This window comes from Rosa rugosa, chromosome 7 (assembly GCF_958449725.1).
Source record: "Rosa rugosa chromosome 7, drRosRugo1.1, whole genome shotgun sequence".
Classification (NCBI taxonomy): Eukaryota; Viridiplantae; Streptophyta; class Magnoliopsida; order Rosales; family Rosaceae; genus Rosa; species Rosa rugosa.
Window position 1 is genome coordinate 10,894,203 of NC_084826.1, and position 25,142 is coordinate 10,919,344.

Sequence of the window (25,142 nt, forward strand, 5' to 3'; positions counted from 1 at the left end):
TTGCACTTCTTTTATGTGAAGGTCTAATTTAAGATAAACCCTAAAAAACATTTTTATGTTTTTATTGTCTATGAAATTAGAGAGAGAGAATCGAACCTCTATTTCATTTTCTAACCATCTTAAAACAAAAACAAAAAATTTGTAAAAATCATATTGCATTTCTTTACAGGTCTAATCTAAGATACACAGGTTAACCAAAACAATGAAAAATAAAAACTGCATTTCTAATCTAATAGTAATAAGATACACAGATTAACCAGAACATTGAAAAAATAAAAAAAAACGCCGTCTGTGGGAATCGAACCCACGACCACGTGGTTAAAAGCCACGCGCTCTACCAGCTGAGCTAAGACGGCTTGTTGAATAATGAAAGAATTAATTTTTACAAATATAAAGGCATAATTTATTATAAATACAATGACAGAGCACAGCCTTTGATAAATAAGGTGCTCTATTGGTTTATGGAAAAAGATAAAGCAACAGAGATCTCTCCGGCATAAGTCTTGTCTTGAAGAACAACTCTATACTTGGCGCTTCGAAGTTCAGCATTCCCTCTGTCCGTGCCCGAAGCTATCAAATCCTTCACATAAATTCTGCACACAAATATGTTGTTACTTAATAAAGTAACAAATTTAGTACAAAACTGCTACATGAAAACTGTAGAGGTCTTGCCATCAAATGCTGTGTAGTGTGTAGGTATACTTATATGAATACTACTTACGTAGATTGGCCAACAAATACGTCGTGGTCCAAGATCTTATGTGTATTCATGATACGAAAATGAAGCATGTACTTGTGATTTTCATCCCCACCCGGATACTCCGCCTCGAATCTAAATGTTTCATTCCACACTGGTTTCGTTCCTTTTCCTGCATTTCAGTAATTTTTCACATACCAATTAAACCAGATGCTGTCTTGGTACACATACTTGTGGTGTGATCAGACGTTGGGAATGCTAACCTTTAGCAACGCAGCTTGTATGCCTTTGATTTCCATATTCGATCACAACGTATGTGTTCATCTTCACTGCAAATCAATTTCATGTATATATGATCTCAATCAAAGACTTTACAAATAGTTTCAGGTAAAGCAAAATGTATGAAACTAAGCAAAAGAATGTTGCAGGTAAATTATCTACCAGCAAAATCCATGTTTTTGAGGTCTCTTGCTTCAATCAGCTTCACCTCCAGTACACCAGCTCTATCTCCCATCTCTATCTCTCCAAACTCTCTCTTTGATGAGTGATTTAAAGACCTGATTAGAAACATTTATATCAAACTGAAACTAGTTCAATGTTTTGTTTATGGAGAATGGAATTAAGTCTGGTCGTCTCATGCAATTGGTGTTATAATATATATACAAGCAACTACGTCAGAAACTCCTACCTTCTAATTTGTTCTTATCTAGCTGTTATCGATTTCGGTACGTTAGAAACTTCCACGGTGTAATTCCTTCTGGTTTTGAATATTGTTATCAACGAGAAGAATTTTATAGCATCTATAGACTATAGTGTATTTCAATTATGCATTATTCGCTCAATTTCAATTATGCATTTTCGCTCCCTCATATATATTTGGAAAGTAATCAAATTGCTGATGTACTGACTAACTTTAGGCTCTTGTGGTATTACTTGTTTAGATTGCCTAGGCGCTTATTTATTCTTACTTTCACAAAGCTGTTTCAGCACTTGTCAATTTTCGTTTTCGTTGATTAATTGATAGTTTCTTTAGTTTCTTCCTTACATAAATTGGACTCGTTCTTACGAGGTTTCATGATGAAACCTTAGTTCGTCAATCGTCAATCGTCAATCGTCAATCGTCATCATAATCTGTAGCTGTCTACCTACTTCAAGGTGATTTGATTAGAAGATGTCCAATTTGGCCAGAAATTAGTACTAAACTTCTATACGCTAATGGAACATAAACTAATATGATTAATTTCCAAACACGTCTTGTGGCCTTCAGGCAACTGGCAATTGACTTGGATTTAAATTAATTCAGTTAGCTGGTCAATGAAGAAATATAATTAGTTAGACGCCTTAATATATAGTTTAAGAAATTAAGCTTGCATTTGTTGCATCACTTGGTAGAACAAGTCTATACACCTCTGAATTCTCAGGAAATGACAGGGAGCTGTATCCTCATTGAGAATTAAGGTCTTCTAGATATATGCATGAAGGTGACACGAAAGTAGCCTTGATCTTGTTTGAACTTTCGAGCTGTGTCATGGTTCATCAGTATCAAACGTTTCAGTGTTAGGTTTTGTTAATTTCGACCACATTTGGTAGGGTCGTGTTTTGTTTATTCTTCTTTGATTAACGGAGAAGGGGGTAACTGAACTTCAGATCCATCCGACTTCAAACAAAGTGAAGAGAAACATAACAGCATTGAGTGCATCACACTAAAATGGAATGCCAATGAGGCTAGCCATTACTTCTGTATTTCAAAAGAGTAACAGTATTTGATAGGTAATTCTCATAATTCCTGTGAAAGAAAGAAAGGGGAAGACTATCTTCTCAAAATTGAAATGAGATGGGCTATATATACATTGACGGTGAAGTTCTACAAGGTCACACGAGTTACAAAGGAAACCAAAAATACTCTCTGAGCATCACGTACACCAGATGTCCTGGTTATATATCCACATTGTTTTTTCAAGTAACCAGAATTCCATAAAACATTTGTAAGGTAGGCTCAAATACATTCATATATACACAATCACTGCATACTTACTACTCCAACAATCTTGGGTATGTACAATTTAAACTCTCATGACTTGACATAACACTTACCCTAAACCTGTACTTAAAGTAATAACCGCGGCATGGAAACTTTCTCCTGTCAAGCAAAAAGTGGGTTTGCAGAAGGCCTTGGATAATTAACAGTTACTCTATTGGGAGCATCATTGGTGCTGCTTCTGTGAGACCTAGGTGCATTATTAGAAAGTCCATTACTAGTTGCATGGTGCTCTTTCTGAGTACCTTTGGGCATGTCCTTTGTTGTGTCCTGAAGCTGCTCCAGTGTAGTTACCACTTCATTCATGTCCGGCCTGTACTTAGAATCAGTAGAAAGACATTGAAGTGCTAGGTTGGCAGCCTTTTGGGCTCGATTGAATGAGTATTGGCCTTCAAGTCGAGGGTCTATAACACGTAAAACTCGCCGTTTGTTAACCAGGTACGGTTTTGCCCATTCTACCAGGTTGTGTTCACCAGTTGGCCTGTTCCTATCTATAGCACGTCGTCCAGATAACATTTCTAGAAGAACAACTCCGAAGCTGTATATGTCACTCTTGGCAGTAAGATGACCTGCCGAAGCAAATTAAAGATGCAATTAGTGATGAGCACTGACGTACTGTAGGTCTGTCCTATAACATACAAGTCTGTAAATTGAGCCACATCCCATCATATGCCAAAAAGTAAAAAACTGACAGATTCGTTTTAGGCGTTTAATGCATATTTTCACAAGAAAGTATCCCTCGTATAATAAAATAGAGAAAACTGGGCATTAGAGAATACTTCATTGGAAGCAACTACTGGTTTTTGACCCACGCCTATTCACTTTTAAGGTTGATAATGAGTGCAATAGGCTAGAAATTCATGAATTTAAAGGACTGCTGTCCTTAAAATTTCTTAAACAGAATGAGGTAAAACTTTCAATTACTTGGAACAAACTAATCATTAGCTCTGTAAGACTACAGTAGTACACCTTCTCGAACTGAAATATCATCCGAAAGATAAAGAGAAAATGGCTTGTTTCTAAAAGCCAAGATAAAAATAAAAAATGAAGTTTTAAAGTAGTACCTGTGGCTAGATACTCGGGAGCAGCATATCCTTGGGTTCCTATGACCCTAGTAGAGACATGGCTTTTGTCGCCAGTTGGTCCATCCCTCGCCAGCCCAAAATCAGCCAGCTTCGCATTGTAGTTCTGAAACAAAAGTAAAACAAGGATTGAATGAACCCTGAAACTTGGCAGATCCAACCATATTGAATTTGAGTTAAATGCAGATTGAAATATGCCAATGAGTTACCTACCGAATCAAGCAAAATGTTGGCAGGCTTGAAGTCACGATGTATGACTTGTTGTTCAGCATTGTGCAGAAAGGCAAGTCCCTTTGCAGCACCAAGGGCAATTTTCATTCGCAGGGTCCAAGAAAGAGGCTGAAAGTGAGTACTTCCTGTTGAAATAGTAACCAATGCTTCAATATAATGACATAATATACAAAATGCAGTAAACTTTCTAGGAAGGAAACTCTGAAACGTTCAAAAATGATTGTCATTTGCCACTATAGAGGATGCTAGGAACTCACTCCTGAATAGATGATTTTCCATGCTGCCCTTAGGCATGAACTCATAAACCAGGAGCCGGTGCTCATCCTCTAAGCAATAACCAATCAATTTCACAAGATTAGGATGCTGTAGCTGTCCAAGATAGTTGATTTCTGTCTGTACATCCAAAAACCTTGAATTAGTTACTCCACTAATGCTCCGAAAACCATGCCAATCCTAACCATACAATGTTGCAATACAAATTTCTCCTAATCTTACAACTTACAAGCAATATGAAATGCACATAATTCATGCCATAAAAACTAATGAAGATGAAAAGGAGGTAATTCCACTTACCAACCATTCCTTGTGGCCCTGGAAACCATCTTGGTTGAGTCTCTTCACAGCAATTACCATGCCAGACCCAGCCTTGGTAGCTATAAGCGTACTCTCGTCGATCCAACCTTTGAAAACGGAACCAAAACCGCCATCTCCTAGTACACTATCAGGACGGAAGTTTCTTGTAGCATTTTTGAGCTCACTGAAGCTGATACTGTTCAAATTGCAGGATTGCAAAATCTCCCCCTCACTCCGAGGAGTTGTAGGCATGGAGCTCGATGAGGCCTTGCTACTTGAACCATTGTATCCTACAGAAAAAGCAATTGGACATTTCACCAAAGACTTAGTCAGAGCTGAAAACATATTAAACTTTCTATCAGTGATTCAATCCAGTTCATCACCAAAACAAGTTCACAAAACAAAACCTCGAATCTATATCTATCATGGTGTTACCAATTTGATAATCCCCTAAATTCTAAAAGTACAACCAAGTATACAAGATAGGGGAAAATAAGAATTTATCAATCACTATTAAAGTAGCTAATTTAGAGACTTGGCAACTAAATCAAGTAAAACTTGCAAGTCCTAGCAACCAAAACCTGTAAAATTAGCTCTAATCTAGCAAACCCTTCAGGAACTAAAGATACAGTCTTTTTCTGAGTGAAGCAATAAACAAGTTGTCTCCAAAAGAAGAACACTAACAATACCTGTATTAGAAGGACTTACAGACTTGATCTTGTTACTCCAGCAAATACCCATCAAAACAAAACTTTCCCAATTCTCTCAAACACAAGTTCACAAACTTAAACAAAGCAAAATCTTGACTTGAATGAAACCCAAACTCAAGACCCTTGAGAAAAACAGAGAGATCTCCTGGCAGAGTGATATTTTGTTTTCTGGGCACAACCACACAGAAAAGGTTGCACCTTTTGCTTCACATGGATCCTAGCTACCCATAGTTGACAGTAAATGATTTGCTTTTTCGGTTCCCTCCTTTGTTTTTCTTTGCGTTTGGATATTTTGGATGAGAAGCGAAGCTAGCAAGAAGTTGAGAGAGAATTAGAAAAGGGTGTTGTGCGCCTTTGCCATTGGAGCTTCCTGCAGGTTGCCTTTTTAGACCTTCGGGAAGGACAGAGGTAAAGACGGTTGACTTGCTTTCTAGCTTCTTTGTCTTTTGCTCCAACTAACACACATGGTGACATTTATAATTTGGAATAGATCATTTTGAACAGTTGGAGATTTGTTCTTATTGAATTTGTCATAGAATTTTCTCATATTACTGAAGTAACCGGATATTCGAAATTCTCTGTTTTTGACCAGCAGGTACCGCTATATGCAGTGTAGCCAGACAAACAGTAATGGACACAAGAATGAATCTTTCTGTTCTGTTAAAGGAAAAAAAGAAGAGTGAGTTGTTTATTGGTGGAAGAATGATAAATTATAAATCTCACATTGAAAATCATAAATTATATTATAGTTTTGAGGTTGTGACTTGATGCAGAGGAGAAACAAACCAATATCAATGCCCTCTTAGGGATAAAACAGTACACACATGTAAGTGTAAATTAAGGTTGTTAAATGAGATACTAAGTATTGGTGCTATTTGTTACAATGTTACTCTACTAGGAAGTAGGAAGAGGTCATGGGGGATTCCTTGCACAATAATTGTTAGAGCGCCGAAGGTGGGTCGGGATACCTGATCAATAGACTTGTGGTCAAGGTGACAATTGACAGCTCAACCATGCAAAGTGTAGAGGGACAACTCAAAGATGCAAAGGAGAGGAGGTAAAGTTGAAAAGTCTTGATCAAAAAGTGTAATAGCCAATGGACCATGATAATGATGAGATGAATGTTAGAGCAAGTGCACCCGTAGTCAAGAAAATGCAAAGTTGAGAAGTCGAGAATTCGACCAGTCATATTACTATTCACTGTCACTGGATATGGGTTTACACCCGTTGTTTTTCTTGCTCGGTCAACACTGTTCATTATTATATAATTTTAGGGGGGTCTCGAAAATCGACTTTTTACACATACATAATTTGGGAAAACTTCCTTCATGAAAGTTATAGAGATCGTCGATACGAGTTCGTGCATATGTGGAATGCAAAAATCGGAGTTCGTATGAATTAGTTATAAATTTTTGAAAATTTGAAAATTTTCTATAAATAGCAAAAATTTCTGGTCCTTTTTCATAAGGACAGATTTTTCTGCTTTTCTTCACTTTCACCCCTGAAACTCTCTCTTCTCTCTCCTCAGCCGAGCTGGCAGCCCTCACCCCAAGTCAAGAATTTAGTCATTTGCTTGCCCGTTTCTTTGGCCTTGGTCATGAAAAGGCAAGGCTTGCCTGGTCAAAGATGGACCGGTGGAAGCAATAAAATGACTTTGGCTGGTCAACACATCATCATTCCCCCAATTTGCCCGGGCAAAATGCAACCGCTGCACTTGCTCTTAGGGTTGTTGTGTCACTTGTGTGACCACACCATCTCTGTTTTGGATAAAACCTCACATCTAGTTGAAATGTGGTTAAGTTTGAACTAATAATAGTGTTAAGCATTACTAGTGAACCACATTTGTCTCCTTTTTATATGGTATCGGAGCAATAGTTATTATATTTCCGTTATGAACATCATATTCTAACCTCCAAACTCGTTTATTTAAACTAAGATTTTAATAAGATGCACTGATTCCATTTTGAGTGTACTGAGTGAAATAGTAACTAGCTTTCAAAAAATGAGTTTGCTCCAGTGAATTGACAACAGATGAGTAGTTAAAAGTTTGATTTGACCACCAATTTTTTTAGTGTGAAAGTTAATTAATTGTGCATTCTAAATTAAGAAGGCAGCAATGAAAATATAATTTTTTTTTTAATCCAACCCAAATCGCCGATTTCTTTCATCTTTCATCACAAGCCAAAGTGACCATTACATACCTTCATGCTACCTTTTTTTCAGACAGATTAAGAAGTTTGTGGTAGTACCCACATGTGGTATATAGAAATAGATCCACTCATTAGACATCCACTCATTAGACATCAAATACGTAGATATAGCGGGAGTCCTCTTTTGGTACTATTCCAGAGGCGCTAAAGGTACATAGAGTGCACAAAAATGCTTAACTTCCTAAAGCTAGGAAATTGTTGTAAATAGGTAAACTAAAAACATAGAGCCTTTTCAAGCCCATAGCCCAGCCATATGACCTCATCTCCTGTCCGGCAGCGACTCCAGGATAGCAAGCCGATCACGATCGACGCTACTGCCAGTCGGAGCGCCATCGGAAGAGCGCAAGATTTATCGCCGCCGTGGGTTTGTTTTCTCTCTCTCGAGGGAGAAAGTTAGGGTTTCTAAATTTGTTATGTTTTTTTTCCGGTGAGAATATAAATAGATAATGGAGCGAAACTAATTAGAACTTTGATTTAATGAAGATCTTTTTATAGTGGAATTTGGTGGGTTTGATGGGTGAGCGTGCTTGTTATTCTAATTAATCAACAACTTGATATTTACATAATCATGTACTTCATGGCTATTCCTTGTCGCCTGTCGGCATATTTGGTAGATTCTCATTCATTACTAATCAATTTCTGTCGATTCCATGTTTTTTATTAGGGCATCTCAACAATGATTAGTCAAATTGAGCTCAGCATTTGCGTATTTCATGGTTTTGTTACACCTTAATTAGTTTATCAAAGTAATTAGTTTCTGAATTCTGACCATTTCTTACTCCAATTTGTTTGCTTTTCATCAAATTAGGGTCTCATTTCTCCATTTTTAATAGGAAAGAAAGTTTCATGAATTGTGAGAAGACTCGTTCGTATGTAGAACGAGTTGACTTGCCAAGATTTTATTCGTTTATGATACCGATTTTTCAAATTTTCATTTATAGGATATGATTATTAATGATTCCTTAAACTGGATGACCTATATGAATATGTGATATATTCTTTTGAGGAATAAGTCAGTGTACGTTGTCGTTGCTTCTATCTGGAAATCTAGAGCGTCCAGAGAGGCATATATATATATATATATTTAAATAGGGTCAGTACGGATGCCCTCAAGTCTTGACCATTAATGAAAACTCAGAATACATGGGGGGACATGATACCTAAACCCCAAATCACAATAAGCATAAAGAGAACAGCCCGAGATAATAACGAGAGTCTCTACAGAAAATATGTATTCTAACAAGCATCAATTAGCGAAGAGTGCATCATTGGCTACTCTATTCGCTTTACAAAGGTGGTGACATACCGGAAAAATTTTGCTCACGCAGAGCCATAATTTACTATTACTATCAGCTTTCCCACTATGTTGCCACCGAAAAACAATTTTGGTGACATTAAGTTTCATCCTGCCACTGGGAGGCTGCGACCATTTGACAAAGCAAAGAACTCGCCGCCTAACCAGAGCAGACAAGGCACACAAGGTGTGCAGTCCGGGACAGAGCCCACGTCGCCCTACCCAAAAGTGGTAGGGACTTATTACCGGCATATAGCCACGTCGTACTAAAAGTAAATAATAATAAAACATAACAGAAAAATAAACTGGGTCAAAAGTCAAAGCCCAAACCAACAGAAGGGTCAAGGCCCAGACCCAAAGCCCATCAGACCCAAATCTGAGAATCCGGGTGCAGAGATCACGACGGCGCCATCCAACTCGCGCTTCCCAAACTGTCTCACCACCACCAGCGGCGACACCATCACCAACCTGCCGCCTGCTAGCCTGGTCGTCTTTCCCCAGATGAGCCCCAAACCACCCAAATCGGATCGGGTCTAAGCCCAATGATTTGCAGCGATGCCACCGCCCGGTCACCACCCTCAGGCGATCTCTGATCCTGCAACACCTCCTCAAAACACCTACCATGCCTTCCACGTTCCTCCCTAAGGCAAGACGACACTGGCCCCAACTTCCAGCCATTAACTCGTCGCTGCCCATCACCGTTAATTCCTCCAAGCGCTCTGGACAGCAGCATCGCGCTCCCGCAACCTTCTCTCAGACCGGGCCAACCACAGGACACATGGTCCTTTCTAGCCCGTCCGACGACGCCGCCGCGAGGGCGAGCCGTCGGACCGGGTAGCCACTCTTGCTGGACGATCAGATGCGCCGCCTAGGGTTTGAGAGAGAAGTTTCTCTCTCCCCGAGTTTTTTTCCTGAAGAATTAAAAAAATATATACATATATTTTAAAGGAGGTATATTTTTCCTTTAAGCTTTAACTCCTCGTACAGTTCCCAAGGATTCCTTACTGAATCTTCAAAGTTGTCTAAAAATAGGACGTTTTGCCTATATGCAAGAATCATTTTGCTATTTACTAAGTGATTAACTTTCGACAGGTTGATATTGAGATTCTTGTAGAAGCTCAATATCTGATCAGTCGTTTTGTTTGTAAAATTAGTCCTACATCTGGGCTAAAATGGTGGTAGGCAACTTATGAGTTGATAAGCTCCAAATGGAGAACATAACTCTACATTAAAGAATTTTAAAAAAATTGTTATCGGCTACTTATGCACTTATCTAACTGTGTAAGAACTAAGAAGCTGTTATAGTTGTCGTTTGACATTATTTTGCACACATGCATAAGATCTTTTTTTTTTTTTTTTTTATAAGTGAGATTGATAAGAATAGATTATGCAATAACAATATATCTTTTAACAAGACCTAGCTATAAGAAATTGAAATACAACTAGTCTTTCACGTGTGCTTAAAAAATTGTGCATGTGCATCAATTTTCATGATACCTTTTAAGATATAAATAATTTTGTAACTTATATATATGTATGCGTATGCTGATTTGGTTCTTTTGCAAAACTAGTGAGAAAGACTTGGCTCTATGATGACTTGTATCTTCTATTAACCGCACGCTCGACTTTCAACTTTTACCTTGTAGTTGTAGCCTTTTGCTCATAAAGTCATAAGCATTCTTCTAATGGATACTTACAGGTTACAAATAATAGAAGCAATCACGCCTCGTTGGGTCTAGATTGATTGGAAAAGTAGGGATTGTGGTTAGATCACCGGCCCACGTTAATTTTGTAAATCAATGTCTGAATCATGTCGGAACCACCACATGGATTGGTGTCCTCCCCGTCACCAAGTCTCATATATCAACGAGTTGCAAGGTGGGTGGACGGCAACACCAAACACACTATCTTATATATCTTGACTTATTTTCATTATAAAACAGGTTAAGAAAAACAGTTTCCAATAACTTTCGTGGTAAAGTAACTAAGAAAAATACATTTTAAAACTTGCTTATTAAAATAATTTATTAGTTACTTGAACTAAAACATAAACAAGTTTGTTGGAGTTGCTCTTAGATTTTTTTTAATTATTTGCAAATGAGTTTATTGTACCCATTTAACTTAATTAATACTTATTTCGTTTCTCAAATATGTTGTAATGTTTATGATGTGTTACAAATTGTTGTCTGATATGGGATCAGTGTTGGCTTCCTCTTTCGTTATATAAGATTTGGGGTCTAACTTAGTCTAGAACAATTCCATAACATAAATAGTTCAGTCTGGATTTATGAAATTGGCAAACGCTATTGAAATTGGTATAAGCTTTCTGGTTTGATGGAGATGGAATTTATCATGCGGTTCATCGTCACATGTATAACACATGTACAATGGTATTGTTGCCATTTTTAGTTGCGAAAAGGCCATAAGATACTTTGTTTACATATTCATCGAAGTCTTTTGAGTACTCCGCCATTCAATCCATTCGGCTTTTACTCTTCTCGTTCATACACATTTCCCTTTGTTTAGAATTCATTTGGGCTCAAGAATTCATACTCTTTAAACGTTTGGGTCCAAAATTACCAACCCATTAGGTATTAACTGCTTAAAAGTCAAAATGAGTTTTTCTGTCTGGCCCATCCACTCGGGCTTTGATGAATTGCACCTATATCTGTCTCTTTTTTTTATTTTTATTTTATTCTGGATTAATAACAAAGTCATATGCTTTTTTTTTTTTTTTGACGAGACTGATGAGCATTCATTAATAAAAAGTTTCAATAGAATTTTGATAAAAGGAAAGAAAACAAAAGTATAACAGTGTTTAAATGAAGAAAGGAGCGAATTTGTTGAAAGTGATCTGAGATGTTTCCCTTTCACCGAACCAAGATGGTGAATAAGTCTGTAACCAATAGTAGGTCACTCAATTGCTCAGATTCAGACTCAAACTGAGACAAACCACTCAGGTAAAATTCACACCCACATTATTTTTTAACATCTTCCTTTTCTACTCGCTGATCCCTATACGATATAATGATATATGCAGCTTCTTTTGGCACAGTAAATTTTTTTTGTTCATTTGTAATTTTCTAACATAAAAAGTACCGAGCGCAATAAATCAAGCAGTGTGTTTTTATGTGACAGTTGCAATTCTCTCTCTGGTTTCTCACCACAGAAAAACTTCATAGCTTTTTTCAGAGAGAATTTAGAGGTGGGATCAGAGTCAGTCCCCAGTGGGGGAGATTAGGAAGGGAGGAGGAGGATCTCCCTCAATCTTCACGATATTATGTCTCATCCCCCCCGATGGGTCACCTCAGCTGTGCATGTACTGTGCTAGCAAAACGATAAAGAAACCAGCGACTTTTTGAAACAGTGATTCTTCAATATCTATTATCTGCACTAAAATGTTGAGTTCTACTTCTCTCTCTTCTCAAATGGAATTCCAAATTTTTAATTTTCTTACAAAAATTTGTGACATGGTAGTAGGTGACAATTAATACAACCCTAGCATACAAAGTTAGCGAATTTTGTTTTTGTTTGACACAAGCGTGAATGGTGATTAGACAATTTAAAATCATTGAAAGGTCATTGTGGCGAGATATTTTTTGTCGATATTTTGAGTACTCACAGTACCAAGCATCACTTGGAGAGGGAACACATTATTTATGTGAACTATATATGGTTTTTTTTTTACTTTGTCAAGAGGAACTTAAAGGCTTTCTAGGCCCAAGATAAACCCATTCGGAGCATGTGAAATGCTCCAACTGTGCATTGCAGCACAGTGCCTAGCCACTTTGACAGCTTCGGGATTCGAACCTAGATTGGGGAGCACACCCAATTAGGCAAGAACTACTAGGCCACTTGCAGTGGTTGTGAACTATATATGGTTTACATAACGATACACGTATTTGATGTCCACTTCATTGAAAGGCTGTGTATGGTGTTTCATGCTATAATTAGTTATATAATGTTATTCAATTAGTCCCTAACATGTTTTTAGGAGATCATCGAGAGTGTTGTTGATCGTCTTAAGTTGTGTGCGAGTCCTTTGATTATTAACCTTGGGTGGTTCATGAGGCAACTCAACAATGAAATTTCATGACACTTCTTTGAATTAGTAGCCTTGTAACTGTTTCACTTAACCTTTATCTTGCTATATGATGTATATCACAGTGTATTATGATTCTATTTGGAGTTGTCTAGTCCAAATAAGTTGGATTGTGCACAAGTCTATACTATATAGTCATTAAGTTTTAGCGTATTTTATAAGTGATCGATATATTTGGTCAATAAAGAAAAAAGTGAGTATAAACTTATTGAATTTTTGAGCACTCTAAACACAAGAGGATTAAAAAATATGAACTGATTGAATTGGTATTACTTTATTAAGTTCATCGAAACAGATAATTATGTATATCAAATATTGGTGATTGAGTAATATGAAAATGAATTTTTCTTATACTATACTTCATTAAATGAGAGAATTCAAGGTCCGCATGAACTCATGAAGGGAAAAGGGGCAAAACTAGGGACGTAGTTACACGAAGGGCAACCCAAAACTCTTGCAATCTTTTACATAGTATAAGTGTGCAACTTAATTGGGTGTATGACTTAGGTTCAGTTAGCGAAGTTACAAGCTTCGATCTCTTTCTCAAGTTATGACTTGAGTTCGAGTCCCCTAATTGTTTTTTTTTTTTTTAGAAAATAAGAAATTCCATTAATCCAAAAGATTACAAAGACAGGGATGACATCGTAAAATCTCAACTACTCCAACTAGAGAATAGGACCTACTCATACCCCTATTATAGAACCGGCGGTTACAGATACCATGAGCCGATAGGGGCTTAACTCTAACCATATGAATCGCCCTTTCTTCTAGGCTACAACCGATCAACTTTTTCCAAGAGTCCCGATACATCCTTACAACCAACCTCAAGAAAAGACTAATCCCCTTCCGCACCATATACCAATACCGCCAGTATCCGTGCAGGGACATCTCCCAATTACATTGACAACAAGAAAACATCGAAATTAAAATAATTAGTCCCTGGAGATGACACCATAACAATGGCACAACCAATAGGGAAGACCACCAAAACCCTCACTCAAAGGAGGAGGGACTTATTAAAACTAACCAAAAACCAAAACATTAAAACCTAATAAAACAAAGTACTAAGCTATGTTGAACCACTTCCATCTTCCTCACCATTGACAACAAACCGCCGGCAAGCCACCATGAGTGTAGCCAAATGAGCGCGCCCCATCGAAGACACCCAAGGTGCCATGACAAGCTTGGGATCTTAGGCCACCCCCATCCTCTTTGGCTGAACTCATTACAGACCCATTGTGCAAATCCGTCCCAAACTGACCTGAAACCAAACCGGCTTCCCATCAATTCGAGAACCCCTTTCAAAAACTTGAACCTCCACCCCCATGACCTGCCGTCGCCACGATCTGGTCACTGACCACCTTCCCGTCACCGATAGCCGAGCACCCGTCACCAACGTCTGCGCCGCTGCCTGAGGTAGATGAAAAGGCATACACAGCCAAGACCACCAAAAACCATAGAAAAAGAAGAAACCTAACGCCCCAGGAACCCGTCTGACCACACCCACCACTCGTTGACAAGGCAGGAGGCCGCCGGACAGGCCACAACGCCAACCCCTGTCTTTCCAAACCCTAGATCTCTCTCGCCTGTTTTCTAGGAGCAAAACCCTCCTATAGGAATCTTCCTAGAGATAATATAAACTAATCAAGAATGAAAATTAGGTCACTAGGGTATCCTTCTAACCAAATTTAATGCACAAATATATTCCGACAATGGTCATTCGATTCATAATGGCATCAAGAACCGTACCCAAGGCTTTTTAAGGCTCATAGGTCATTAGATTCCTTAAAGAGTATTTCTACTCCAGATCAAGGGTCGTAGAAACTTAATTGGGACAATCTAGAGCCTTGTTAGGGCCTCTAGTTGCACCAAAAGGCAAAGAGTCCTAAAATCAAGGTTCTCAAGCTAGCCAATACGGCAATCGAAATTGGTATTGTAACTAACCATGTTCTAAACAAGTGTCCTAGCTATAAATTAGAGAAGTGATTAGGTCCCCTAATTTGTTATAGACATGCTCATCTACACATTCAAGAGTTAATCAAGCTCCTAAGCATGCATCTAAGCCAAATATTATAGAATAGAACATATGCTAAACACGAAATTGAAAACCATTACATCAAAACATATTTATTACATTAAATCCATGCTAGGGCTCAAACCCTAGCTTCCTAAATAGACTACTCACAACCCATCAATAAATCAACAAAAATATACATCCATTAAAGAGGTAAATGTGAAGAGGAGTGAGAAGCAGCAAGAATAAGTCACAAATTGCTATGGAGCAAGTATGACTAGCCTTGATTTATATGATTTCTCACTTTTACCCAATCTCAAATATTGATGCTCCTTGAAATCCCTTGAGAAATTGGTGACAATTTGATGTGGAGTAGTGAAGATTAAAAGAAAATATAAAGTGGGTATGGTGGTGTGGTGTTTTGGAGAAGAAGAGTGGATGGAAAGGACGTGCGGTTACTGTTGAAGAGAGGAAGAGGAATGGGTCTTGGTGAGTCCCCTAAGGTTGTGTTTGTTACATGGGATTGGACATCCTTATGTAGTCTAATCCCAATTATCCCATGTTTGGTAGCAAGGAGGACTATTTTTAATGAAACTCCACAGTCCCAACAGTAGCCCCAACACCTTCTACCACAAACCCACCAAAAACCATGGGATTGTGCAAGCCTCCTTCTACTCTTCGCAAAGGAGCTCTCTATGGTGTCCAGGGCTCTCTCCGAGTCGCATTTCTTGAAGTTGGCGAGAGTGTTGATCAGCATCTTCGGCCGACATAGCTTTCTCACGCATCTGCTTCACCAGGCATAACACGAACAAGGCTTTGATTCCGATTTTCAGAGCCCGCGGATGAGCGATTGGGTTCCGGAGAATTTCGATCACGCCCCGGCTAGGAGGTTCTCAATCAACGCAACGCTGTCGGACTCTGCGAGGGGGAAAATTACCAGAAGCACGAGCGCCTCGCTGTTCAGCTCGGGTCGGGTCGGCGGGTTGTTTGGCGTCGAAATTCTCTCCATGCCGAAAGAGCGGTTGGCGACGCACCACTCCTGAATGAGCCTGTGGAGAGTGTGGTTGGGGATGAGGGTGAAGTCGGCGAGTTGGGTTCGGGTGACTGGGCAGGTGGTGTTGCTGGGGGCGACCCAGGACTCGATGCTGGGTCCACGGCGGCTACTTGGAGTTGGAGGCCATCGTTCGGGGTGGTGCTGGTCTGCTCCTTAGTCCCTGTCAGCACCAAACACGAGTGAGGTACTAATCTAGCTTAAGCCAAGTTATGGTAGTCCTGGACTTCTATAGAAATTTAGGTTGGGCATCAGAGTCCTATGAAACAAACACAACCTAATTGTTTTCTTTGTATCCTTCTCCCATTTTTTTGCATCATTTTCTTTTCTTTTGTTCTTGTTCTTCTTTCTTTTTTGTTTCTTTCCCCATTTTCTCCTCAATTTTTTCTCTTTTTTTTTTTTCATTCTTTTGTTATAACTTTTCTAGTAGTATTTCTTAAAAATTTATTCTCTTAAAGGCAAATCTTGTATGTTTTTTCTTGCTCTTTCTACATTTTTATTCTCCCTTTTTTCCTTTAGTTACAATATTTTCTATTAATCTTTCTTCTAAAATTTAGTCTCAAAATCTATTTAATTATTATCGACAAAATAAATAAAAAATTCTTACAAACAGGTCTTAAATCTCAAAACTGCATCCTGACTGCGTCCCTGGGCAAAACCAGTTCCTCTCATTTGAGATGGAGGGAAGATTGGGTAACTCTGGTTGCAGGGGAAAAAAAGCATGTGAGAATTTATGGGAAAAACATCACAAACCATGTACCAACTATTGACATTTCTCTACTTTGGTATACCAACTTTCATATATATCACAATGGTATGCCAAGTTTGCTCAAATCTTCCACTTTAGTGTACACCGTTCACTTTTCCGTTAAATATCCCTTAGAACAGTTATTTTTTTTTTTTTTTTTTCCGTTAACTTTTGTATGATATGATTGATATCTTTTATTTTATTGGCCAACTTAACAGCAAAAACTTAACGGTGTTAACCTGATATATCAAAATGATGTTGAAATGCAAAATTCATACACAAAAATATAGAATCATCCATACTTCATACACTGTTTATGAAAATATCCCGAATTTATGAGATGAGATGTGGTGGCAAATGCGGTAACTGTTTTGTAAGGGTTTTTTTCCCTCACTGGCACTATCGACCCCAAAATCAGAGAGAGAGAGAGGAGGTGGCCCATACCCGGCCCAAAACGACGTAACGTATCACTGACAGCACTGCGGAGGGGTTTTCTGAGCGGAGCAGAAGGTCGAGTCTCTATCAGACTCGTCTCCTTGTGCCGCGAAACCCGGACTACAGTCCCCCCCACCCACTCTGGGCCCACCTCCACCGCCCCTTCCCTTTCCTAATCATCACCTCCTCCTCCGATCCTCTGCTGTGCCCCTTCCCTCCTCTGCACTACCCTATAGCTAACTCCATCAGTCACCTCAGCTACTCGCTTCGTGTAGGGAACTGGGTGGTGCCGGTGCTAGCTCCATAGACCTTAAAATAGGCTTCTGTCTCTTCTGTGATCGTGACCTACGTAAATGGAATCTGAGTTTTATTCATCCCCATCTCGGAACCGACGGTCAGATTCAGAGCATGCATGGGTGGGTGCCCTCATTATTGCACCCCCAGTATCGTTATCATACAGAACAGGCGTTTATCTCAAGTTTAGAACGAGGCCAACTAAATGTTTACTAGTTATGGGATGATTGCAATTGCATGTTTAGCAGCCTGTCCAATGAATGAGCTGATATAAAAAAGTTTCTAATTGGTAGTCTTAATTTGTTGTAGAATTATAGGTCAAAAACATGTCTTGTATTGGTTCTAGCTAGGGTGTTTGGAGTTTGCCCTTGGGTATAGTAAGTTACGATCGAGGGTAAAATATTGAGTCAAGATTCGACTAGATGAGATTGGATTCAGTCGAGCCGGGGAGGAGGAAGTGAGATTTAGTTCTCAATGCTACTCAGCCTACTCTATAATAATGTTAAAGTGCACACAAGGAAGAGACACTCCACTTTTGTCGACTTCTTGTTTAACATTTTGTCACATATTTGTTAGAAATTCAAGCAAGATCTCGTACTACAATTTTATTATTGATAAGAATTATTTGTCATTTCTTACGTTGAGTGTAATTGTTGGATTCAGAACACCGACGTCTACTTGCGTAAATATGAATAAATAGCTGGATAACATCAAATATAATTTTTAATTATTTAAAACAAAAAAATTGACTACAAATAGCAAGAGATGTGATCATCAAATATAGATGTTAGATCAATCACTCTATCACTGCATACATTTTTTATATATTATATTTCATGTTTGGAGAGGCTTTTCGTGCTAGATATTTTCTGTTAAAAATCATCTCTCACTAATTTAGATCAAGACTAAACTACATGCACCGAAATGATCAGCTCCATAAAACCGTTAAATATATAATTATTTATTCTCCCTAATAACCACCTACATTTTTTTAGAAAATTGAGGATCAGACTATGGACGTAACGCCATTGTTAGAAATAATAGTCAAACCGTTGAAAAGAAATAGGAAAAAATCAGTATTTTTTTCGGGGTCAAAAACATTGTTCGCCTATTTGGCAGAGCTTGTCCTCTGAATATATCCTAAAGTAACTAGGGTCCCCTATATATAAAAGACACTGTTTGGGTAAAGCGTCCGATCACCTAAACCCAGTAGACGACACGTGAACGTCATGGCCCGCATCTCAATAATGCAAATCGGGCCGTCGCATGGTACCTTGATTCCCCTGCCCCAGGTTGCATCATCTAAACCCGAATCCGGTTAATTAAACCCATCCGGTTCGGTTAGACCTAATCACTCACTGCTGCAATCCCCCTGCTCAGCTAATTTAGATTCAATGTTGAAAAAATATTTATGACAATTAGAATGCTCAACTCAAATTGTTTATACACAATTAAATACAAATTAATTGGCTGTCCCGACCATAAGTCCTGACTGTCGTTTTTTTTGTTAAAGGTGACAGGCAGGTGATTAACGTTCCACGTCGGAACCGATTTAGCTTTAATACTGGCGGGATTACTCCCGCAAAACACTGGTTATATAGCTGGTTTGGCGAAACCCAAGAAAAACCCGTACAGAGAGAGAGGAGAGAGAAGAGAGAAGAAGAAGAGAGAAGGAAGGGGACGCAATATAAGCGCTGAAATCGAGGCCCCAATCAATCACTCACACTCACTCATTCCTCTCCCTCCTCTCTCTCTCTCTCTCTCTCTCTCTTGTCCGCAGTAGTAGTGCAGGCTTTTTCATGATAAGAGGGTCGTCCGACTCTGAAGGTGTAGCGAATTCACGACCTGACGTCACCGGCTGCTTTTGCCGCTCTTGCCGGCCATTCGCGTGCCCTTGTTTCTCGCTCACTGTCAGATCTCTCTCTTTCTCTCCTAGTCGTCTAGTCTCTTCTCTGTTTCTCTCTAGGTTGGGATTTTTTTTTTTTTTTGGTTTCTCTCTCTAGGCCTCTAGGGTTGCTCAACTCTCTGCCTTGGAGTTTGAGTCGTCGTCCCCCCCAGCCTTTTTCATTCTCTCTCTCTCACAGTCGCATTTAATTTAGTTAGAGGAATATAATTAAATTTATTTTCTTTTTTCTTTTCTCTCGGTTTTTATTATCCCAACGTCTTAGTGGAGGAGGAAATGCGTCGAAGACGAAGCTCGGGTCTCAGGTGGAGGAGTTAAGCACAAACGTAAGTCTCTCTCTCTCTCTCTCTCCTGGTCGCCATTGATATATTCCAAGCTTGTTCGTACTTGTTTAGCTGTACACCTGCTGGTTCATACCTGAAACAGGAAGGTTAGTTTGGTTATCATATTTTGAACGATTTGCTTTTGGTGTTCTAAGCCTTGTCTTCAAGAATACCGTTTTTGATGATGATTATCAGTTCTTTGTAGGACTCTGGATTTCTGATGTTATTTATTTTTGGCTTTTTGGTTGAATGAGTTTTAAGTAGGATGAAGGCTAGATCTTGAGGTTTTTTATTCTTCCTTTTGGTTTTCTAAGTGGTTGATAATCAGTACAAATTGTATATAATTGTGATTGAATAATCTGAAAGTGTTGTGATTGTTTATATGCTACCATTATAATTTATAAAATTTGTTAAATGGCGAAAATATGAACTTAATGATCCTTTTACTTTTGATTATCCATTCCTTTTATTGTTCTGAGCCTTAGTTTTCATATTGTTCCTGTCTTACAATCGTCTATTAACGGGTCAATACTAACAGGTTTTTTTTTTACCAAGAGCAGTTTCATAGACAGGCTAGTCTGTGACACAGTCTGCTCTGTAATTTTGGTACATTATTCTTATTTGTTCACATTCTTTTCTCTCATTCAAGATCTTAGCTCTGGCTATAGAGATAGGAAACTGTTCTCTTTGAGCCATGGTACAATGAGATCACACATCGGTCTAATTTCGTGGCTTTCTTGTATTCGGCTATTAGCCACTGAAGCAAAATGTTGAAATTGCTATGCTGGATCTAAAGGGAGCATGCAACATATTTGCTGCAATTTGAAACGACTTTGGCTTGAATTGTTGTGAACCTTTGACCGTTATAAAGAATTTTATTGGTTTGGTGCAGGTGCCTTATTATTTCTATCAGCTTAATCTCCTTGTTATGTGCTCATACTCTGCTTTCACTTGGGTGTCTTTTAATTTTTAATTTTTCATTATTATTTATTCGCATCCCCCAAGCAAACATCTTACATATGGTATCATAGTAGAAGCTTGACTAATATTATGACATATGAATTCCAGATACATTATGAAGAGTTTCGGTTTGAAGCAATGGACAGTGGTATTTGCTCATGGAAATGAAGGAGAGGCAGCGTTGGAGACCTGAAGAGGATGCATTGTTGCGTGCATATGTGAAACAATATGGACCAAGGGAGTGGAGCCTTGTATCACAGCGCATGAACACACCCCTAAACAGGGACGCCAAATCTTGCTTAGAAAGGTGGAAGAATTATCTAAAACCAGGCATCAAGAAAGGATCTCTTACTGAAGAGGAACAGCGTCTTGTCATTTGCCTTCAAGAGAAACATGGTAATAAATGGAAGAAAATCGCTGCTGAGGTCCCTGGTCGTACTGCTAAAAGATTAGGCAAGTGGTGGGAAGTGTTCAAAGAGAAGCAGCAGAGAGAACAGAAGAACAACAAGACAGTTGTTCAGCCTATTGAGGAGGGCAAGTACGATAGGATTCTTGAAACTTTTGCTGAGAAGCTAGTGAAGGAGCGTCCAGCCCCAGCTTATCTCATGGCCACTTCCAATGGGGCCTTTCTTCACAACGAAGTGTCTCCAGCGCCATCGATGCTTCCTCCTTGGCTTTCAAATTCAAATGTTACCTCACATGTCAGGCCACCATCTCCTTCTGTTACCTTAAGTCTGTCCCCTACAGTTGCACCCTCTCGAGCCTCTCCTCCAATCCCCTGGCTGCAGCCTGATAGAGGACCTGAAAACAGTAGTTTTGTATTGAGCAATCTGCCTCCTCCTGGTTCAGTCCCTTGTGGAGAAAATTTCGTGATATCTGAGTTGGTGGAGTGCTCGAGAGAGTTGGAGGAAGTGCATCATGCTTGGGCAGCACATAAAAAGGAAGCCTCCTGGAGGTTAAGAAGGGTAGAGTTGCAACTGGAATCGGAGAAGGCTTGTCGGAAGAGGGAGAAAATGGATGAGATTGAGGCGAAGATGAAGGCTCTAAGGGAAGAGCAGAAGGCTGCTCTGGATAGGATCGAAGCAGAATACAGGGAACAAATAGCTGGACTAAGGAGAGATGCCGAATTGAAGGAGCAAAAGTTGGCTGATCAATGGTCTGCAAAGCATATGCGTCTCACTAAATTTCTTGAGCAGATGGGCGGCAGACCCAGGCTTGCTGAGCCTAATGGCCGGTGAGAAATGCATGGTCATAACTCGTTCTAGATTGTGTGAGGTCTGAATTTCTGGTTTAATTTTCATCTCATGTGTATTCTCTTCTGAAATGCTCTCATAGGTTCCTAATTACGTCTACTTTCTGCGTATTGCCTGGACTCATGAATATAAGGTAGTATTAACTTACATTATTTCTCCTTTTAGCAGCTATAACAATTATATTTGAATTGTTGCCTGGAACCTTATCCTTCCACACATTAGAAATGATTCCCGTCATGTTTTTAGCTCTATTCAGAAATTAAATCAACTTTTAGCTTTCACGAATTGACATGATTATCAGATGATCCCTTAAGCAAGTCCTGCATTAGTTTAATTTGGTTCTTAAAAACACCAGATGTTGTACAAGATAGCCACTCCTACAATTGGTAACTCTGCATTAAAAACAGTGACAAACATATAAACTCAATAATACTAGCATTTTGTCCTTGCCACAAACGTGCCATTTATATGTGTTTAGCATTCCTTCAACCATTTAAAATGTATCTGGGATAGAAGAGAGTTACAGTTTCTGCCATGAAAGTGAAAATGGGAGTTTCCTATGCTTTCTTCGAGTATAATGGGTCGTGATGTGGTAAATTTGTGCCTAAGAGCTAATGTCTTCAACGGTTCTTAGTGCAGCTGATATATAAGTGAGTAAACTATCAATTGACCGATTGAATCAAACCTAAATCCGGAGTAACAAATAAAATTTCATCTGATCCAATTCGATATTTCAATAGAGCATTAATAGTCAAATTCAATTCCGTATCCGGCTGACTATAATCTAGTAAACAATTTAAAGATTTTTATTATTGGCTAGACAAAACCTCCATACAAATCCAAACCTGTCAATTTATAACCGATTTGATCAAAATTTCGTCCACCGGCAAGTTTAGAACTGAACCGTCTTGGTATCCGATGGCTCCCACCACGTCAATCATGGTTCCATTATGTCAGCAACATTTAGAACCATTGATGGATCTATTGAAAATTTTCAGCTTTATATCATGTTTTCAACTCTTCACAGAGGTCATAAAAATAAGAAAAACTATATATTCTCGACTAAAACCACATCACATAAAAGTTTATGAAACGTATTTTTCTTATGAGATATTTATATCTCCACATATTCTTCGTGTTAGAACCTATTGGAAGATGATACCAAATTGAAGACACGGCTCTAGTTTAGTCACTTTATATATGTTTACACAAGAAACATATTAAATGGACAAGCTCAAAGGGAAGGCCCATTGGATGGGAGGCAAGCCCATTTCCATTGGATGTATTATATATTTATTTAATATATCAAAGATAGGGCATTGGGGCGAAATTAAAATTTCAATAAAATATTTTTTTTCTTTTTATAAATTTGGATAAAACTGATCCAAAACGGTTGTAACTGTCCAAATTAAATTCAAATTGAACGAACAGTTGCGTCTTCTTGTTCGTCCTCTATATAAATGGCGTGAAGGTTCATTGCATATATATATATATATATATATATATATATATATATATATATATATATATATTTCGACATCACTTCTTCTAAAAACACTTTAGAGAAACACAAGTGCAGTTTGCCAGGTTTCAAGGCATCCGTGCAAGGCCTTGGAACGAGAATTGTATCCTACAGGGCAGACGTCTACAATCAACCACAGCATCGGTGTCGGGACGAATTTCTGTCTTAGGACATTGCGCTGCATACGAATTTCTCTCACAAGATCAAGTCAGTGAATTCTAATCTACTTATTTGTATTCATTTACATATTGCTTTACATATATAAATATATGTATATTTGTTTATATAATTTTATCGTAGTATTTTGTTGATTGTAAATTTTCAGCGACTAAGATTGATCAGGAGTTATCAATCCTCACTTAAAATAACACTTCGTCAACCAATAAATTTTCATTCTAAATATGTGGTCAGTCAGTTAGTCATTGGAGATACTGTCATCCTACAGCCCCGTTCACCTGGTCAGCTACTGACCAGGGATGATTTGCTCATTTACCTACTGATTGAAATAGGACGGTTGATAAATCTCATCCCCAAAATCCAGATACCTGTCAACCGTCCGATTTCAATCGGACGGTAAGTGAGCAAATCATCCCTGGTCAGTAGCTGACCAGGTGAACGGGACTGTTTCATCCTATATATGTATATATAGATAGTGTGTGTATGTGTTTATGGATCATCTCATTTTTATCAATATATATACCCTAATGTAAATGAATATGACTGACTAGTGAGTTAGAAAAAATAAGTTTCGTATGAGAAATGAAGACACAGGTATTTGGTTGATGTAGACCAAGGCACCAAGCCTTGCTGGGCCTAATGGCTGGCCGGTGAGAAATATCTGTATGGTGCCATTGATGGTCATTCTAGATTCTAGATGTTACATGTAATCTGAATTTGTGATTTTAATTGTGTTCATCTTTATCCTTATTTGATCTTGTAGGTATTCTCCTCTGAAATGCTATTTGAGTTGCGTTATTAACTTGACAGAATGAAATGTAATGTAGCATCAACTTCAATTCTGTTTGTAATAGCAATCTTTTCCAGTTATATTTGAAACGTGACCTGCAACCTTGAATTTTCACATTTTAAAATAGGCCACAGATAATGTTGGGCAATATTTGCCACAGATGATTCATTGAGTTAAGACTGATTCACATAAACGGATAAACCCATACAGATAGCACACAAGATTGGGTTTGTATTTCCATATATGGTATCAGAATAATTGAATAGCTTAAAATGAAATGGGAGAGATTGCTCTCAATGCTAACTGTGCTATTGTGTCACAATGGATCAATTACATGATTAAAAAGAAAGGGATACAAAACAAAGGCTTTATATGAAAGCTCATAACAACAATCTAGCTAACTTATTACAGCCTAACAACATACCTATAGCAGACCCAATATATGAGGCTAAGAGCAAGTTCACCGGGCTCAGTTTTGCCTGGGCACCACGTCAGTTTTGCAGCTTGGGACACCAGAAACTCACTATTGCAGCTTCCACCGGATCTGGGGCAAGAGCACAGTGGGCGGCCCAGGTCACAAGCTCGGGTAGGAGGGTGACTGAGCCCGTGACCCAGGTTGCCATGCTGGCCCAAAAAGAAGAGGAGAGGGGAGACGCGCCGGCTTGGTGGAGTGGGAGGCAGTCTGACAGGACCCGCCCCGGATTTCACCCTGAAATCCGAAGTGGCCTTGCGGGG

The 25,142-nt window shown here is 38.7% G+C and overlaps 3 protein-coding genes and 1 non-coding gene across 5 annotated transcripts; 1 reads left to right on the forward strand and 3 right to left on the reverse strand.

The window, feature by feature from the left end:
• Positions 1 to 283: 283 nt before the first annotated feature.
• TRNAK-UUU (transfer RNA lysine (anticodon UUU)) lies at positions 284 to 356 on the reverse strand. The gene has a single exon. It is a non-coding gene; the product is annotated as a tRNA-Lys (tRNA).
• Positions 357 to 1,293, reverse strand: LOC133720406 (16 kDa phloem protein 1-like). The gene is made up of 4 exons (XM_062146689.1): positions 1,139 to 1,293; positions 961 to 1,026; positions 722 to 869; positions 357 to 593 (listed from the first exon to the last, which is right to left on the reverse strand). Exons 1-4 carry the CDS (start codon positions 1,266 to 1,268, stop codon positions 452 to 454), a joined length of 486 nt encoding a protein of 161 aa, XP_062002673.1. The 5' UTR covers positions 1,269 to 1,293; the 3' UTR covers positions 357 to 451.
• A 1,219-nt stretch (positions 1,294 to 2,512) lies between these two features.
• On the reverse strand, positions 2,513 to 5,751 carry LOC133720736 (receptor-like cytoplasmic kinase 176). The gene is made up of 6 exons (XM_062147193.1): positions 5,311 to 5,751; positions 4,622 to 4,911; positions 4,306 to 4,441; positions 4,031 to 4,173; positions 3,800 to 3,923; positions 2,513 to 3,304 (listed from the first exon to the last, which is right to left on the reverse strand). The coding sequence occupies exons 1-6, from the start codon at positions 5,360 to 5,362 to the stop codon at positions 2,841 to 2,843; spliced, it is 1,209 nt and encodes a 402-aa protein (XP_062003177.1). The 5' UTR covers positions 5,363 to 5,751; the 3' UTR covers positions 2,513 to 2,840.
• A 13,316-nt stretch (positions 5,752 to 19,067) lies between these two features.
• LOC133721412 (transcription factor AS1) lies at positions 19,068 to 22,077 on the forward strand. 2 transcript variants are annotated; one of them, XM_062148016.1, is made up of 3 exons: positions 19,069 to 19,445; positions 19,648 to 19,708; positions 20,774 to 22,077. In XM_062148016.1, exon 3 carries the CDS (start codon positions 20,824 to 20,826, stop codon positions 21,901 to 21,903), a length of 1,080 nt encoding a protein of 359 aa, XP_062004000.1. In that variant the 5' UTR covers positions 19,069 to 19,445; positions 19,648 to 19,708; positions 20,774 to 20,823; the 3' UTR covers positions 21,904 to 22,077. The 2 variants fall into 2 exon arrangements, with proteins under 2 accessions (XP_062004001.1, XP_062004000.1); XM_062148017.1 differs by having other exon boundaries at positions 19,068 to 19,812.
• The last annotated feature ends 3,065 nt before the right edge of the window (positions 22,078 to 25,142 follow it).

Bases quoted from the DNA above. Each gene is read 5' to 3' on its own strand.
- LOC133720736 (XM_062147193.1), bottom strand. From the start codon at position 5,362: ATGGGTATTTGCTGGAGTAACAAGATCAAGTCTGTAAGTCCTTCTAAT. The intron at 4,442-4,621 runs GTAAGTGGAATT...TTGGATGTACAG, and splicing joins AGGGCCACAAGGAATGGTTG to ACAGAAATCAACTATCTTGG. The intron at 4,174-4,305 runs GTGAGTTCCTAG...CTATTTCAACAG, and splicing joins GGAAAATCATCTATTCAGGA to GAAGTACTCACTTTCAGCCT.
- LOC133720406 (XM_062146689.1), bottom strand. From the start codon at position 1,268: ATGTTTCTAATCAGGTCTTTAAATCACTCATCAAAGAGAGAGTTTGGA. The intron at 870-960 runs GTTAGCATTCCC...ACTGAAATGCAG, and splicing joins TACAAGCTGCGTTGCTAAAG to GAAAAGGAACGAAACCAGTG. The intron at 594-721 runs GTAAGTAGTATT...ATTTGTGTGCAG, and splicing joins GTATTTGTTGGCCAATCTAC to AATTTATGTGAAGGATTTGA.
- LOC133721412 (XM_062148017.1), top strand. From the start codon at position 20,824: ATGGAAATGAAGGAGAGGCAGCGTTGGAGACCTGAAGAGGATGCATTG.